This window comes from Lactuca virosa, chromosome 1, assembly GCF_052849685.1.
Source record: "Lactuca virosa cultivar CGN04683 chromosome 1, Lactuca_virosa_CGN04683_v6, whole genome shotgun sequence".
In the NCBI taxonomy this organism is placed as follows: Eukaryota; Viridiplantae; Streptophyta; class Magnoliopsida; order Asterales; family Asteraceae; genus Lactuca; species Lactuca virosa.
The window spans coordinates 209,900,595-209,917,900 of record NC_136426.1 but is presented as its reverse complement, the minus strand read 5'-3'; the positions used below and the strand labels follow the sequence as shown (position 1 = coordinate 209,917,900).

The 17,306-nt window shown below is 39.5% G+C and overlaps 1 protein-coding gene across 1 annotated transcript; it reads left to right on the top strand.

Moving 5' to 3' along the window:
- The first annotated feature begins 25 nt into the window (after positions 1–25).
- Positions 26–3,852, top strand: LOC145164388 (disease resistance protein RPP2B-like). Its single transcript, XM_079083113.1, has 6 exons — positions 26–979; positions 1,062–1,385; positions 1,467–2,384; positions 2,465–3,104; positions 3,209–3,274; positions 3,496–3,852. The coding sequence occupies exons 1-5, from the start codon at positions 26–28 to the stop codon at positions 3,271–3,273; spliced, it is 2,901 nt and encodes a 966-aa protein (XP_078939239.1). The 3' UTR covers position 3,274; positions 3,496–3,852.
- The last annotated feature ends 13,454 nt before the right edge of the window (positions 3,853–17,306 follow it).

Sequence of the window (17,306 nt, the reverse complement as noted above, 5' to 3'; positions counted from 1 at the left end):
GACAGATATACTCACTATTTTGGGTATGGGTGGAATCGGGAAGACATCTTTAGCCAAATATGTCTATGCGTTACATTCTCATGAATTTGACACAAGCAGCTTCGTTGAAGATATCAATAGGAAATTTGATGAGAAATCAAATGGGATGCTTGATGTACAAAAACAACTCTATAATGACATTTCAAAACCAAGTTCAGTTCAAGTTCTTGATGATTCTATATACACCTCAATGATAGAGAATGCAGTAGCCCGTAAAAAGGTGTTTCTAGTTCTTGATGATATTAGTAGTATCGATCAGCTAGATGCGTTACTTGGAAGCAAAGGTTTTCACCCAGGAAGCACAATTTTAATAACAACAAAGGACGCATGGTTGACACAGAGTAGTTCACCATTCAAAACGAACATTAAACCCAAGTATGCAGAGCACAAGGTTAAAGGCTTATCTACGATTGACTCACAAAAACTTTTGTGTTATCATGCATTCATGTGCAACGATCCCAAGGCAGGTTATGAAGAGGTGTCAGGAAAGCTAGTGAAGTATTGTGAAGGACATCCAATGGCGCTTAAAGTTTTGGGTAGGTCCCTGCATAATCGAGATGTAACTTATTGGGAGGGGTACATAGACCGACTAAAGAAAGAAAATCATTCCCCTATAAATACGATCTTGAGAATGAGTTTTGACTCTTTGCCATCAGAAAATGACAAGGAGTTGTTTAAGCATATTGCTTGTATCTTTGTTGGAATGGATAGATATGTTACTATAACAATATTAGAGGCATGTGATATAGAGACAAGATCAGGGATCACGAATCTTATTGACAGAGGTCTTCTTAGTATCAGATGGAATAAAGAATTGGCGATGCATCAGTTGGTTCAAGAGATGGGAAGATTTGTGGTACGTGAAGAATCACTTTACAATCCATGGGAACGCAGTCGAATATGGGGTCATGAGTCATTCAGAGTGTTGAAACAAAAAAAGGTAACATGCTTGTTTAAATCATTTTGTATTTCTATACACATGTTTAACATTTTAAAATAATTTTGTATCCCTTTCTTCTTAGAGTATGGAAAACGCTCTAGGCCTCACCCTTGACATGAGAATGCTTGAGAAAAAGAAATTGCATGGATCACTTGAGTTGAAAACAGACGCATTGAGTAAGATGGATAGGCTAATGCTTCTACAACTCAATTATGTTCAAATAACAGGCTCTTACAAGAATTTTCCTGAAGAATTAAGATGGTTGTGTATGCATGGGTTTCCTTTGAAGTCTATACCTTTAGACTTACCGGTGGAGAATCTGGTTGCTCTTGACATGTCATATAGCAATATTGAATCATTTGGGATTTTTTATAGCTATCCACAACGACTTCATAAGAGGCTAAAGGTAAATTATCTCTATGTATTACTAGATCTTCTATGTCGAGTTGATAAAATTCATTAGTATTGTAACTTATCTTTTTTTCAGCAATTGATTGGATCGTGCTCAAAAGACAAAAGGTTGCTTGGATCGTTGAAGATTCTTAGTTTAAGTTTTTGTGAACAGCTTCGTAGTCTTGGTGGCTTTGACCACCTCCCCAAACTTGAGAGGTTGATACTTAAAGGTTGCATTGGTTTGCTTGAGGTTTGTGAATCAATTGAGCAATGCCCTGAACTTGTCCACATTGATCTGAGCTACTGCAAGAAGCTTGAAAAACTTCCAAGAAGCTTAGGCATGTTAAAGAAAGTTAGAACACTATTGCTAAATGGTTGTTATTTCGGTGAATCTCAAATCAAGATTAGAGACATGGATTCATTGGAAATGCTCAAGGCGAACAACGTTGGCATAAATTCCATAACCTCTTCCTCCACCTTTTTCAAGGCTATACCACGTGATCCTAAGCTATTTTCGATTTTTTTACCGAGATCTTTAGTATGCTTGTCACTTGCAAATAATAATTTGTCCACCGAATCCTTTACCATTGACTTCAGTTCCCTATACTTGTTAAAGCTTTTGGTTTTGGATGGTAATCCTATAGTTTCCTTACCCGATTGTGTTAGAAGCCTTCCTAGGCTTGAGACACTTAGTATGGTAAATTGTACAATGCTGGCATCACTTGAGTATCCTCCACATACACTAAAATATATGAACCTCAATCATATTTCTGATTATAAGACTTTGCTACGACAAGTTGTATTCGATCCACGAATGTCTCCACTCGAGTTCTTCATGAACTGGAAGATACCTTCGTCGTTTGAATTTGAAGGCGTTGTTAAAATCCAACCAATGGCAGGTGTGGAGGAAAAGGTATTACATTGTTTAGGCTGGACTAAGCTAGACTTCATTAAAGGAAGGCACGTGATAACTTCTGTTAGTTATAGAGAACTAGAGGAATCTGAAATCCAGGTTTGGTCTAGTTAACCATATGTCTTTGTGTGAATATGTATGTATATATATAATTAATGAAGGTGGTTGTATTTTGGCAGATGTATTATGAATTTGGAATATTCAGCACAATTTATGAAGGCGAAGAGATGCCGAATTGGATTTCAGATAGAAGCATGGGGCCATCAATATCATTTACCATCCCATCATCTCTAAACAAGCTCAGAGGATTGAATTTCTGTTTTGTGCTGACACCCCATTATCAATATCGTATCCGTGAGGTTCCAGTGATGAAAATTAGTAATATAACAAAGAACCTCACCTGGATATACCAACATTACATTGAGATAGTCAATATGGGTAGAAAGTGTTTGATGTTGTTAAGCCATTGGATGTTTGGTATGAATGAAATGGATGCTGGTGACCACGTTACTATTACTGTGAGGTTGGCACAAAGTGATGCAGTTACTAAGGAGTGTGGGGTGAGTTTTATGTATGATGAAGAAGAAGAAGAAGAAGAAGAAGAAGAAGAAGAAGAAGAAGAAGAAGAAGAAGAAGAAGAAGAAGAAGATGTGTTGGGTTATTACAAGTCATGGAATCACATCATTGGTGGAGATCTTACCGCATTTCAGTTAACAACTGGGGAATACCTCCTAAGCAAACATCGATTTATGTCGCCTAATCTTGATATACCTTTTCCAAGCTATATTTATCTGTGTGGAGAAGGAGCATGCTTGAAAGGTAGATGTCATTCTTATGTTAATACCTTTTATAGTATTTTAATTCATATTTTGATTTTCTGCAATCATGTCAGATCTTTAATCTATTTTTTTTTTTTAAATTAGATGTGCTATTCTACTTCAAGGCTTTGTCCCAAAGGAAGTCTAGCATACCGGAGGATGTCCCCTAAGGTACTACCCTTTTCTCATAACATATATAAACAAACACATAAACCAACTATCTGAGACAGCTGTTGATGGATTTGAAGAAATGAATACAATGTTTGTTCTTGGTCAAGTTTTATTGGGCTATTTGTGTTGGCTGTATTAACGCATCACCCCGGTTTTTATTACATTCCTCTCCTTTCATATGATACAAATAAAATTGACCCATCTACCCTCCACTGTCTCAGATCTGTGTTTTGACAAGGTGGCACTGATTATGTGAATGAGATTTCGTTCACTCCATGGAAACTCTCAACAAACTACTCTCAAAATTCTTTTGCTCCGGTGACAAGGTCTGAATCGGCTCTGTTAGGTGCATTTAATAAAACGTGTCACGGCACATAGAATAGTTTAGTGGATTGGGATTGATTTGTTGAGTCGTTAATGGATGTAAAAAAATCAGGTTTGAATGAGTTGTATATGTGCAAGCGAGATGTTAGTTTTTTAATGGGTAGTTTGATTGATTTTCGTGTTAATAAGAATAGTTTAGTGGGACACTACCGATAAACCTTCGGGCGCTGTTGAATGAGAACGACGTTTTTGTAGTTTTGTTTTGTTTTGTTTTTCTTGTATAACACAATGACGACATGGGCTGAAACTAAAATACGTATAATCTAGGCTGAAATCCGTATATTCTTTTAGCCCAATTATGTTTTTCATGTTTATCACTTTTTTGGCCCCTCATTGGCCATAACCCAACGATTCATCACTCATGTTAATTGCAAATTTGTTTTACTTACGTGACTAAATAACCAATAACATAATAAGTAATTGAAAATCAACGAGTGATAAGTTGAGTGGGTTGTTAATTTTGCAAAATTATCATTGATCGGATTTCTTTTAAATGATGGTTAATTTGGATAACCTTTTTGGGAATTATAATTTTTATAACTCTTTATTGATCAAGAATTAATATGGATTAATAAAGTTAAGGAGTAATTCGGCTAATAATAGTACCGTAATAAATTCAGATTTTATACACAAATGTTAAGGGGCCATTAGTTTTTTCTATTTGTATCCTATTTGAATAGATGGCCCAGCCGAAAATTACTTAAATTGGATATAGTTTAAATAAATATTATTTTGTGTTAACATGTGTGTTACAACTCGACAGACAAACGCAAAGGAAATTCGTTTTGTGACGGAGCTTTTGTATTGGGTTGGTATGGTTAGCATGGTCGCTGTAGAAAGAAATCGTTTTGACTACCATTTAAATGCTTTAGAATTACCGTAATAATGTGGTGTTCCAATCGTTTAAATTAAAGAGAAGTCGTATTTTTGAAAAGATTTTTATTCATTCTATTTGATTGCTTTTCTAATAAAAATGTTAGACATACGAGTAATTAGACAATACGGTTACAAAACCCTTTGACCTGTAATGCTTTTTAATTTTTTTTTTTCATTCTAGCTCCTTGCTAGTTGTTTTTCAATAAAGATTAAGTCTTTCAAAAAAAGGTTGTTTTGTGACACACATCACATAACTTTACTTGTTTAACATGAATTTTATATTTCTATCTAAATGTGATCTATGACATTTATGTGACATTTTTATTATTTACGAATGTTTGAAACGCTTCAGTGTTGGTCACAGCCAACACAAAGCCAGCATTCAAGTAAAACTTTAGTTTATTCTAATACTAGGTGTAAGACTCATGTATTACATTGATTAACTAAAAAAATAAATATAAAGGTCTAAATATTTAAGAACTTTGGATTTATAAGAAAATAAGAAAAATAATAAATTATTAAAATTGAATTTTCTTTTAAATTTAAATAAATAAACAAAATAAACTAATGAGTTTTAATTTGGAAATAAGAAGATAAATCCATTAATGAAATTGATATTTATTTATTACTACATTTATTGTAATTATTACATTAAAATATTATATGAAATTTATTAAAATAGAAAAACTCATAAAATGACATGTGGAAAAAGAAATTAATTCAAAATAACCACAAAATGACATTTGACAAATTGAATAAGAGTGTGACATGTGATAAAAAAACTTTCATTTATTAGAGTAGATTTTGGTTTTATAGTAAAGTGAATCCTCAACATGCTATTTTTTTTCTTTCTTTATGTGATTACCAGTATCTTTTAGCTTATTTATGTTCTTCTAAATATAAATGCCATAATCCTCAACATACTAGTGTTAGATTAGGTGTCTAAGCCCATAATTATATATGGTATGTACTTGACCTGATTGTAGCATAGTCTTTTTGGGTTGCCTTCACCAAAACAACTTGACTGGATGAATAATGGAGAAAGAGGATAAATGTGGTTTATTAATATATTATGTGAATAATATATTAAAATAGAAATGATATTGTTTAATTAATATTGGTCAAGAATTAATTTAGAATTAATTTTGTGGTCAAAAGAGATTAATTGAACTAAGGGGACTAGAATTGTAATTATGTGATAATTGCAATAATGAGCTGAGAACCTCTTGGATAAGAGGTGGACGATTTTATATGGAAGCCCATTTAGAAATCGTCCAAGGGCTTGGTTCTGGAAGGATCTAATGAGTTGTTTAGAGCCTAAGCAACCTGATTAGGTTTTTGACCAAAACTCTAATTCCTCACCTATATAAAGACCCCTTGGCATAAGGTTTTCGGCTACAAGAACCCTAGAAGGATCCCTAGAGCCGAAATCATTATCCTCCTCTATCTCTAATATTCTCCAATTGCTTCTTGGTGTTTGTGATCGATTAGAGGTATCACACTTGTGATACTAAGCTCTCAAGGCAAGGATCTTCAAGCTTCAATTGAAAGGTAACATTCTAACTTGTTTATTAGATGTAATTTCGATTTTGGTATGCTAGATTTAGGGTTTGCAAGCTTTGGATGATTTCCATGTATAATTAGTGAAACCTAGATCCAAAGTTTTAGGGTTTGCATGTGCACCATAGGATTGATGTAATGCTCAAAACCCAACAGTGGTATCAGAGCCTAGGCTGTTTTCTATTGTATTTGATGCCTTGTGTAATCGTTCATGGCTTGAAAAGTTGTAACACCGAAAATTTCCAAAACAATATTTTCATTTAAAATCACATAATTCTCATAATGCATTTCACAAAAATCTCATTTATTAAGTTTACAATTCAAAACTCCATAATTGTTTGGTTAAAGTCCAGGATCCTCAAAGCATAACTCTTTCACTGGTGTGTACAATCAAGCCGGTGCCTTCTCGCGATCCTGAGAACAACCTGAAACATATAACACATAACATGGTAAGCACGAAGCTTAGTGAGTTCCCCAAAATACCACACGCACACAGTTCATTAGCCACTCGAGGCTATATCACTGTAAGACCCTCCGGTCAATGTGTCTCAAGTGGGACCCTACGGTCCCATACTCGGGTGGACCCTTCGGTGCTAACTCTGTAAGCTCAACATAAAATACAACATAAATCACAAAGACATAATGCAGGATATCACAACACTCAATATAAGCACATAAGATACTCTGGTCACACATAGGTTACTACTCATAGTATAGTGAGAAGACTCACCTCGAAGCAAGCAAGCAGTTATCCTCATACTTGAATCTCGAACTAGCCTCCGCCTAACACATAGGGTAAATATCTCTAATCAATACTCGAATTCTCAACTCTAAGTAAACCAAAAGCTACTCTTTCTCCCTCTACTCGGGAAGTGGGTAAAACACTATTTTACCCCTCCATGATCTCCATTACTCACGATTGGCTCAACCCTAAAGTCAACAGAAGTTGAACTCGAGTCAACAGTCATTGTTTGACCCGACTCGTCGAGTGCACTCATGCAACTCGTCGAGTCCACTCACATCCTCAGAAGTCTTAAAAGGTCCAGCTCAATTCGTCGAGTTGACCCCCAACTCGCCGGGTTATCGCACAATCAAACCCATCGGGACAAACCCTCACCGACTTGTCGAGTCAGGCCATGGACTCGGCGAGTCCCTTTAATCAGATTCCTCATACAGACGATTTAAGGCAAATCTATCACTCCAAACACTAGATCTACCATCCTAAGGGTCGATTGTCACGTAAAGCTGCAAGCTTTATGTTCAAACATGGCATATAAGGCTCATAATGCCAATATAACTCTAACAAGGATGATTAACCACAATAACTCTTATATGGCTAAATAAAGCTATAATCTTTGGACTCTCTGGACCTCACAAAGTCCAGATCTGAAGTCTAGGCCTTCTAATAGACTCCATGCACTTATTTTCTCCACAAAAGATAGAAAAATCCCTAACTTCCAAAATCATGAGATCCAACTAATAAGATGAGAAAGGTGTAGGCTTTATACCTTCTATAGAAGCTCCATGTGAAGAAATGCAAGATCATACAGCCTCTTCTCGTTCCTTGCTTGTTGCTCACTCCTTTCCTTCCAAAGATTCACCAAAAACACTTGATATTAGCTCAAGATCTCTCTCTCTTATCTTCAATGGCTGCTAAAGGTTTCACACAGGAGAGGTGAGCAGCTGATTAGGCGCATTTGAGGTTATAAGTCCCCTTAAATAGGTCTCAACCCGGGGATTTAGGGTTTCACTACACAACACCTACTCGGCGAGTTGGCACACTGACTCGTCGAGTCTGTTCATTAAACTCATGCGGATAACTCGACCCTACTCGACGAGTTGGACTCACAACTCGTCGAGTAGCTCCATAAATCTCAGAATTTACTCTTACAATGATATACCTGAAAATCCGGATGTTACAATTCTCCCGCACTTGAATTAGATTTCGCCCTCGAAATCGCTCCCCCCCCCCACAACACATAGATCGAACCCAAAAACTCGAAAGGATCTCATACCACATGCCTATCCTCCTCTAAAGGCACCTGAAACCAAACAGAAACTCCCGAACCCGGAAAAGGACAGACCCTCCTGCTGCTACGTTATCCCTGCTGACTCTTCAACATTTGGAAACTCTAGTGGTCTGTCTCTCTGCCATACCGCCCTCACAAGATATCACCATGCTAATTATTCTTCGAATAACAGACCCAGATAAATCACTGCCCCACTGATTCTCTTGCTGCGACTGATAGAATCGAGTTATTTACCAAAAATTGGCCACCGATCATTCATACCAAATATACTAATCGATCCAGATCATATTCTAAAGGAATGAAAGGGTTCACATCCCACCAGGGACTCATCCACTGTACTGCTATCAGAACCCACCTGAACAATGAACTCTCAACACCATGTCCTTAGGCACAAGGAAATGATCATGCTCGCTCAGAAGTGTCATCTGACATCTAAAATTATAAGCCCCGGCGTCCTCTCCACTATTCATTCAACACTTGAGCACCAGGTCAACTCCTGACCCAACAGTTAAACCTCCAAAGGTTACCCATAGCATGTCCCAAAACGTCTCACTGACTTCCTTCTCACAACAACTATCTCGGCCCATTGTGACGCACAAGTCACGAAGTTCACTTTACCCCAAACGGATACCACAATCCCAACTGAATTCATCTCAACCTCAACCTCTGTTGTTTACTACTCACTAGTTCCATGCGTCTTTCGGTCCTTCCAATACCCACGGACTGACCCACTCAGGTCTGAGACGTCGGATGACAAACAACACCCCTCAAAATTAGACCCATCTCTGAATCCGGGATCTCCTTTCGTCTACTCAATACACCACTAGAGCCAAACTCAAACTCGAAAGTCTAGTTAAACCCAGAATTAGAACGACTCGTCCCAATGAAGCACTCAACTCAAGACCCATGACCCACAACTCATGCGTACATTATTTCTCCAATTCCTCTTGATTGCGATATCCACACCCCAACTCAGAATATAACGGTTTCCGATCATTAAGGAGATCCCAGTCTTGCCCCTGTTCCGACCACCAGGTTCCCAAGAACTCAAATAATAAGGCTACCCAAGCCTAAAACTCTTCTGTGTCATGCTCCGACTAGCGAGTAATACGGCTCCCCGCAATATCACATCATTCTCTTGCCGACTGGTGAATACTACGGCTCCCCGCAGTATCACAACATTCTCTCGCTGACTGGTGAATACTACGGCTCCCCGTAGTATCATAACACTCCTTTGCTGACTGGTGCATACTACGGCTTCTCGTAGTATCACAACACTCTCTCGCTGACTGGGGAATACTACGGCTCCCCATAGTATCACAACACTCTCTCGCTGACTGGCCATGGGCTCACTCCATGGTTTTCCCTTGATACTCCTAAGTGATTACTCTCACCCGGATCCCCTCATTCTCTTATCACTCCATAATCTCATCCTCGAGTCATCACCCCACCGATTTCGCTATCGATTACTCCACGACCCAACATAGGTAGGTACACACCCCCACCCAGGTTAAGCATCACCACTCCTGACGACAACCGTCGTGACCAAACACCTTTCTCGCTGCAATTCTCATTCTTGGATGCTCCCGTTCGATGACACTTAGCTGGAAGGCTCCCGCTGGAACCATAGTCACTTGATACTCCACTGGCCATCTCATAATTCAAGTCTCAAAATAACTCGAAATTCAAGGCATCCTACTCGGATACCTCGATACACCATCACAGAATCTCACGATGTCTTACCTCAACCACTGATCTCCTACTTACGATATCATACCCTGATCCCGTAATGCATCCTTTCAGAATTCTCACAACTGATCTTCCTCTCATACAACTCGCAACTTCGGAATATCCCAACTCCCGATTGGAAACACGGAGGAATCGCCAATGACTCAGAGCACGTTGACGAAAATACGAAACTCCCCCTACATTGCCCAAAACTCATGCAAGAATACTCACGACGATCCTGAAGTTGGTTGCCCAATCAACTTCTGCCCTTTCCCAAGTGCATATAACAACCCTTACAATGAACCAGAAATTTTCAACTGCCGAAAATATCCTTACGAGCCAACCACCTCGAATTCACCATTATAACCTCGAAGAATTCTTAACTACCACAAGATCTCTGACCAACGGCCACCTGCCGTGGAGACACCCATCCTTTCCCGAATGCGTACAACATGCATTATCCCGCTCTATACCTCGCCTCGACCACCAATAACCCGGGTTTCACGTATATGTACCGCAGGTCACTAAATCCAGTCCACTAACCGCGTTTGAACAGATCTCTGATACTCTCAATAAAACACCCGGTTCTCCCCTACTCAGGGCTCGAACCATCACCATTTTGGTACACCAACAATCTATTCCACAGACTGTTTCACCAGGTACATCACACTTGACTCTTGAAACAAACCTCACAATCATTCAATGATCTTCCCAATAAAGACCAAGCAACTCCAAATATCCTGCATCTCAGACAAAACCTCAAAATCCTCGCAACGTGACTGCCTTTAGTCATCTTGAATACCTCAGACCGACACACCGCCGGATACCTCGACTGTTCCGAAACAGTCCTGACTCTCAATCTGTAAATAATGCACTATCACGCACCTCGTCTCTGATTCCTCGACCAGCCTCCCAACGTGTCATTCAAATCTCATACTGACACACTACGGTACATCTCAACTGTCCCGCAGTAGTCACGACTCCCAATGTGAAGATTAAAGAACTATCACACTCCTTATCTTCGACTCTCCAACCAACGTCCGATCATGAGAGTAGAAACCTCACTCCCACACTCGATATCCATCATAGACAATGAGAGCCACCGCCCTGATATACTCCTCTGGACCACCCGACGCTACAGCTAACACATGCCCTACTATACTCAAATAGGGTATATCCTTGTCCTTGACCATCTCAGTCATCACTAATGACCCTCTCATACTATAATATTACCTTACGGTGGATATACTGCCCAGATGCTCTGGTTAAAGATCGCAACCAATGCTACCCCACAGGGTTTACCCCCAAGCTCAGAAACCGAAAGTCTCAATATCTTTTCTATTTCTCACAGGAAACGGAATTAGCACAACTCTGGTCACTGAAAGTGACATCCCCACTATTGGCCGTTTGCTCAAATCAGACCGAAATCCTTCGAATAACATTATCTCTACTCATCCTTGAGTCTTGCGACTCCAACTGGCATCGACTGATAAAATTTCTCGGAAACTAACTCAATTTCCTACTCAATGTATGCTCCGTTGAAACTCGTTCTACATGGCCCTTTGGCCCCATACTCTACACATCTGATCTCAGTCTAATCAATCACAACGGGATATCCGGAAAAAGGCATAAGCACTATCTGATACGAATCAGGGTACTCAACCCATGCTATCTCCTCTCAATATGCCACAAATCATGGTGTTCGAACCATGTTATCTCTCCTTAATCCTCTACGAATCATGGTACCCAAACCATGTTATCTCTCCTCAATCTGCTACGAATCATGGTACCCGAACCATGTTATCTCTCCTCAATCTGCTATGAATCATGGTACCCGAACCATGTTACCCCCTCTCAATCTGCTACTTAGAACCACTAGAATTCTCCCTGTTTCAAGTATAGGTCCTCTGCTTTCAGTAGTACGGGCCCATACTACCTTCCACATCTACCCATACTTTCCACACGAATCCTCCTAGATTTCCTACGTAGCCGCTCAACCTTCTTGATCACCAATCTCGTTACACACGCTCTCCCTCTGGCGCATACTCTTCCCCAAACAGCGTACTCATAGGACTCAAATTACTCACTAGGCTCCCTTAGGTTCTCACACTTCCCTGCCATCAGCTGTTGAAGAACTCCTTATGATGCCAATCATCCACCTCCTGAATATCGTTACATTCACTTGGTAACTGACTCCCATCATCAAGAGTTCCACAAAGCACAAAGCAAGCAGCATTCGGGCATCGAATGACCTCCACTGTCACTAACACACCACTCGAGCACACAACTCCACTTACTCTATTCACAACTAAAAAGGCATCACTGAACTTAGGCTATCTCACCTCTCATGGTATCTAATTACTCTTCTCAGTAGACTCCTCGAATTCTCACCTAGGTATCTCTCCTAGATTATCTCTCGACTCAGAACTCCCTCTCCAAATGATTCCTGCTAGATACTCTTACTCAGCACATACTCAAGGCACATAACAGATAACAACAATCCCTAGGATAAGGCATCACAAATCAGGCATCTCTAGCCCTAAACATGAAGCACCTAGCCTATCATGTAGCATGCATAAATAATTCCTCATAAAGTAAACAATTTAGGTATTTTGGGAAATCACTGTTCAGGCTCTAGCTGATTGTACACACTGCTCATTCTTGTTTTTTTCTCTTAGAACTCTCACTTGTTTTAGAAAAATCCTTTTCTTTTTGAAAACTCTTCTCAAATCCTCAGTTTGAGTACAGATTTACCCGAATGTGCATCCGAATCTCTCAAACCAAGGCTCTGATACCAACTTGTAACACCGAAAATTTTCAAAACAAAATTTTCATTTAAAATCACATAATTCTCATAATTCATTTCACAAAAATCTCATTTATTAAGTTTACAATTCAAAACTCCATAATTGTTTGGTTAAAGTCCAGGATCCTCAAAGCATAACTCTTTCACTGGTGTGTATAATCAAGTCGGTGCCTTCCCGCGATCCTGAGAACAACCTGAAACACATAACACATAACACGGTAAGCACGAAGCTTAATGAGTTCCCCAAAATACCACACACACAGCTCATTAGCCACTTGAGGCTATATCACTGTAAGACCCTCCGGTCAATGTGTCTCAGTGGGACCCTCCGGTCCCATACTCGGGTGGACCCTCCGGTCCTAACTCTGTAAGCTCAACATAATATACAACATAAATCACAACGACATAATGCAGGATATCACAACACTCAATATAAGCAAATAAGATACTCTGGTCACACATAGGTTACTACTCATAGTATAGTGAGAAGACTCACCTCGAAGCAAGCAAACAGTTATCCTCATACTTGAATCTCGAACTAGCCTCCGCCTAACACATAGGGTAAGTATCTCTAATCAATACTCGAATTCTCAACTCTAAGTAAACCAAAAGCTACTCTTTCTCCCTCTACTCGGGAAGTGGGTAAAAGACTATTTTACCCCTCCATGATCTCCATTACTCACGATTGGCTCAACCCTAAAGTCAACAGAAGTTGAACTCGAGTCAACAGTCCTTGTTTGACCCGACTCGTCGAGTGCACTCATGCAACTCGTCGAGTCCACTCACATCCTCAGAAGTCTCAAAAGGTCCAGCTCAATTCGTCGAGTTGACCCCCAACTCGCCGGGTTATCGCACAATCAAACCCATCGGGACAAACCCTCACCGACTCGTCGAGTCAGGCCATGGACTCGGCGAGTCCCTTTAATAAGATTCCTCATACAGACGATTTAAGGCAAATCTATCACTCCAAACACTAGATCTACCATCCAAAGGGTCGATTGTCACGTAAAGCTGCAAGCTTTATGTTCAAACATGGCATATAAGGCTTATAATGCCAATATAACTCTAATAAGGATGATTAACCACAATAAATCTTATACAGATAAATAAAGCTATAATCTTTGGACTCTCTGGACCTCACAAAGTCCAGATCTGAAGTCTAGGCCTTCTAATAGACTCCATGCACTTATTTTCTCCTCAAAAGATAGAAAAAGCCCTAACTTCCAAAATCATGAGATCCAACTAATAAGATGAGAAAGGTGTAGGCTTTATACCTTCTATAGAAGCTCCATGTGAAGAAATGCTAGATGCCACAGCCTCTTCTCGTTCCTTGCTTGTTGCTCACTCCTTTCCTTCCAAAGATTCACCAAAAACACTTGATATTAGCTCAAGATCTCTCTCTTATCTTCAATGGCTGCTAAGGGTTTCACACAGGAGAGGTGAGCAGCTGATGAGGTGCATTTGAGGTTATAAGTCCCCTTAAATTGTTCCCAACCCGAGGATTTAGGGTTTCACTACACAGCACTTACTCGGCGATTCGACACATTGACTCGTCGAGCCCGTTCATTACACCCATGCGGATAACTCGACCCTACTCGACGAGTTGGACTCACAACTCGTCGATTCGCTCCATTAATCTCAGAATTTACTCTTACAATGATATACCTGAAAATCCGGATGTTACAAAAGTCGAGAAATCGGCATTCTGACAGATGAACTCGTCGAGTCACCAGATGAACTCGACGAGTCAGATGAACTTGATGAGTCCAGTCTCTGACTCGAGGAGTCGGGGAGTCAAATGGGAGATTTTTCGGGATTTTGACCTATTTTGGATTGGGATAATTACCATAAACGTTTTCGACTGTTAAAATTCGATTTTTTGCAATATGGTATTGATTATCCTAATCAAAATAGAAGATAATTATCAAATTATAAGTAATTAAAAGTTTATAAGATAATTTTGATTATTTGTATTATTTGATGTGAATTATCTTGCCATGCAATTGAATTAGGTCAAATTTAGATAATCATTAATTATTTGATTAATTAAATTATTTGTAATTTGATCTAAGAAGGTTTTGAAAAGTATCAAAACTTGCCCTCAAGTTTTGGAATTTAAAATTTGATTAAAAGTTTTTTAATTTTTAAATATTAAATTGTAAGACCCTAGTATTTGAATAGTTCAAATTACACCCTTATGGTTTTGTTAAATTAATTAAATGTTTAATTAAAAGAGAAAATTAATAAATCCATAATAATATGGTTTAAGATTAATCAAATTAAAAGTTTAATTTATTAATAGTTTAAACCACCTAGTATTTTAAACGTGCCTTTGTGTATGATTCAACAAGTAGTAGAACAAGCATATGAGTCGAAGTTTATCCATTCCTTTTACCCTTGGTGGATAAAAGCGATATCTGTGGGCCCCTCGATGATTTAATGATGGCACCCCTAAGTGCTTGGCCAAGCCTGGACTGATTTGATTTGTTCAATTAGTCGGTCGTCATAAATCGGAAATCAGAAAACAACAAATGGACAGAGAGAATGATTATAATCCACGTCTCAGTCCATATGATATCTAGAATGGAGGAATATATGATCACTTATCTAATGGACGCGTCATTGATTTGTTCAGAGTTCGACAATGACTTTCAAGAGCTATGATTGCCAGTCAGGTTTTGAAGTCATACGCAATAATAGTTTTAGACTTATCCAAGTGGGAGACTGTTGGATTAGTGTCTAAGTCCATAACTATAATTGGTATGCACTTGACCCGATTTGGCATGGTCCATTTGGGTTGCATGGCATCGGAACATTTGGGTAGACTTTTATGAGAAGAGGTTATTTATGATTTATTGTAACACCCAAATTTTCAAAACAATTTTTCACATTTTATAAAACACATTTTCAATCATATTCGTTATAAAAACACCATTGTATCACATAGTCAAATCATAACATCATATCCCAAGATCATAATGTAAAAATCTCCACGTGTGTGTACTGATCAAGCTGGCGCCTTCCCGCGATCTTCACTGGTACCTGAAACACATAACACAACACTGTAAGCATAAATGCTTAGTGAGTTCCCCAAAATACCACACACAACATATATTAGCCACTCAAGGCTATAACTCTGTTGACACTCTAGTCAAGGTGTCTCTGTGGGACCCTCCAGTCCCATAACTCTGTGGGCCCTCTGGCCCTAACTCTGTGGACCTTCCGGTCCTAACTCTGAAAACTCTGTAACGTACATAGCATATAACACATAGAAATCACATCATGCAAAAGCATACAAAATACTCTGTCTCATAGCTCTAATTACCACTCTAGGTAAAGTATAGTGAGAAGACTCACCTCAGGTAACTCGGTAAAGCTCGAACTCTGTAAAATCGGGTCTAGCCTCCGCCTAATCATGTGAAATAAATACTCTAAATCAATACATCTCTCAAGGCTAGACTATTCCTCCTCTTAGTACTCTCAGAAGGGTAAAAGACCATTTTACTCCTCTCATAACTCAAAGGCCCCAGTATAGACCAAACCCTAAAAGTCAACCAAAAGTCAACCCTCCGGGTTACGTTGCGCGTACCAAATGTGTACGCTGGGCGTACCCGGCAGTCTCTCAGAATCAGGGAACGCCACCCCGTACGCCGCGCGTACTAGGACGACGCCCGACGTAAATCCCAGTTTCAGTCCCTTAGCTCTTGAGGTCTTAAACAGTTAAGACTCATGTCTAACTTTTAGATCTGACCATTTCTAAGCCTCTTAATCCATAAAGTCGATGACTTTAAGCCTTTGCATGGCTGAACAAGTCACTAACACCCAAAATATACCATTTCCTAACACTAGAAAGCCCAATACTCAAGCATGATCTCATATCCACGACCAAGATGGGAACTTTATGGATCTATAACACAAATACCACTGAAATGGGACAGATCTAGGTCCATGGAGCACATTACACTCATAAAGTCTCCACCTTTGGGACTTTTAACCCTAAAATGTTCCATGAAGCAACAAACCAAATGAAGAGGAAAGTTTTGAACTTTATACCTCCAAATGCAGCTCCTTCCTCTGTAGATCTCAGATCCAAACTTGCACTTCAAGCTCTAGTCTCCACAAACTCCTCTCCTTCTTCTTCACTAGCACACCAAGGCACTTTTAGCTCCAAAATCACACACACTCACTAAGAACGATGAAAAGTTTTCTCTTAGGGTTTTACTCACTGCTATGGAGGCTGAGAAATGAGCCTTAGCATCCAATATATAGGGCACAAGTCAGAAATTAGGGTTTGCACCTGGACACATTACGCCCAGCGTAACCCTGAGTACGCCCAGCGTACTCAGGCGAGTCCGCGTCCAAAATAAGCGCATGAGTACGCGCAACGTACTCTTGAGTACGCCCAGCGTACTCATTTGCTACCAATTCCTCTTAAGGGCTTAACTTGACACTTTGAATAAAAGAAGGGCTAAATAGTTGTACCTGAATTTCGGGATGTTACAATTCTCCCCCACTAGAACCAGACTTCGCCCTCGAAGTCTCATGCTGCAAACAACTCCGGACACTGCTCCCGCATCTCTGACTCTAGCTCCCAAGTCAGCTCGGACCCTCTCCGATGTTGCCACTGGACTTGAACCAGAGGCACCTC

Bases quoted from the DNA above. Each gene is read 5' to 3' on its own strand.
- LOC145164388 (XM_079083113.1), top strand. From the start codon at position 26: ATGGGTGGAATCGGGAAGACATCTTTAGCCAAATATGTCTATGCGTTA. The intron at 1,386-1,466 runs GTAAATTATCTC...TCTTTTTTTCAG, and splicing joins GACTTCATAAGAGGCTAAAG to CAATTGATTGGATCGTGCTC. The intron at 3,105-3,208 runs GTAGATGTCATT...TTTTTAAATTAG, and splicing joins AGAAGGAGCATGCTTGAAAG to ATGTGCTATTCTACTTCAAG.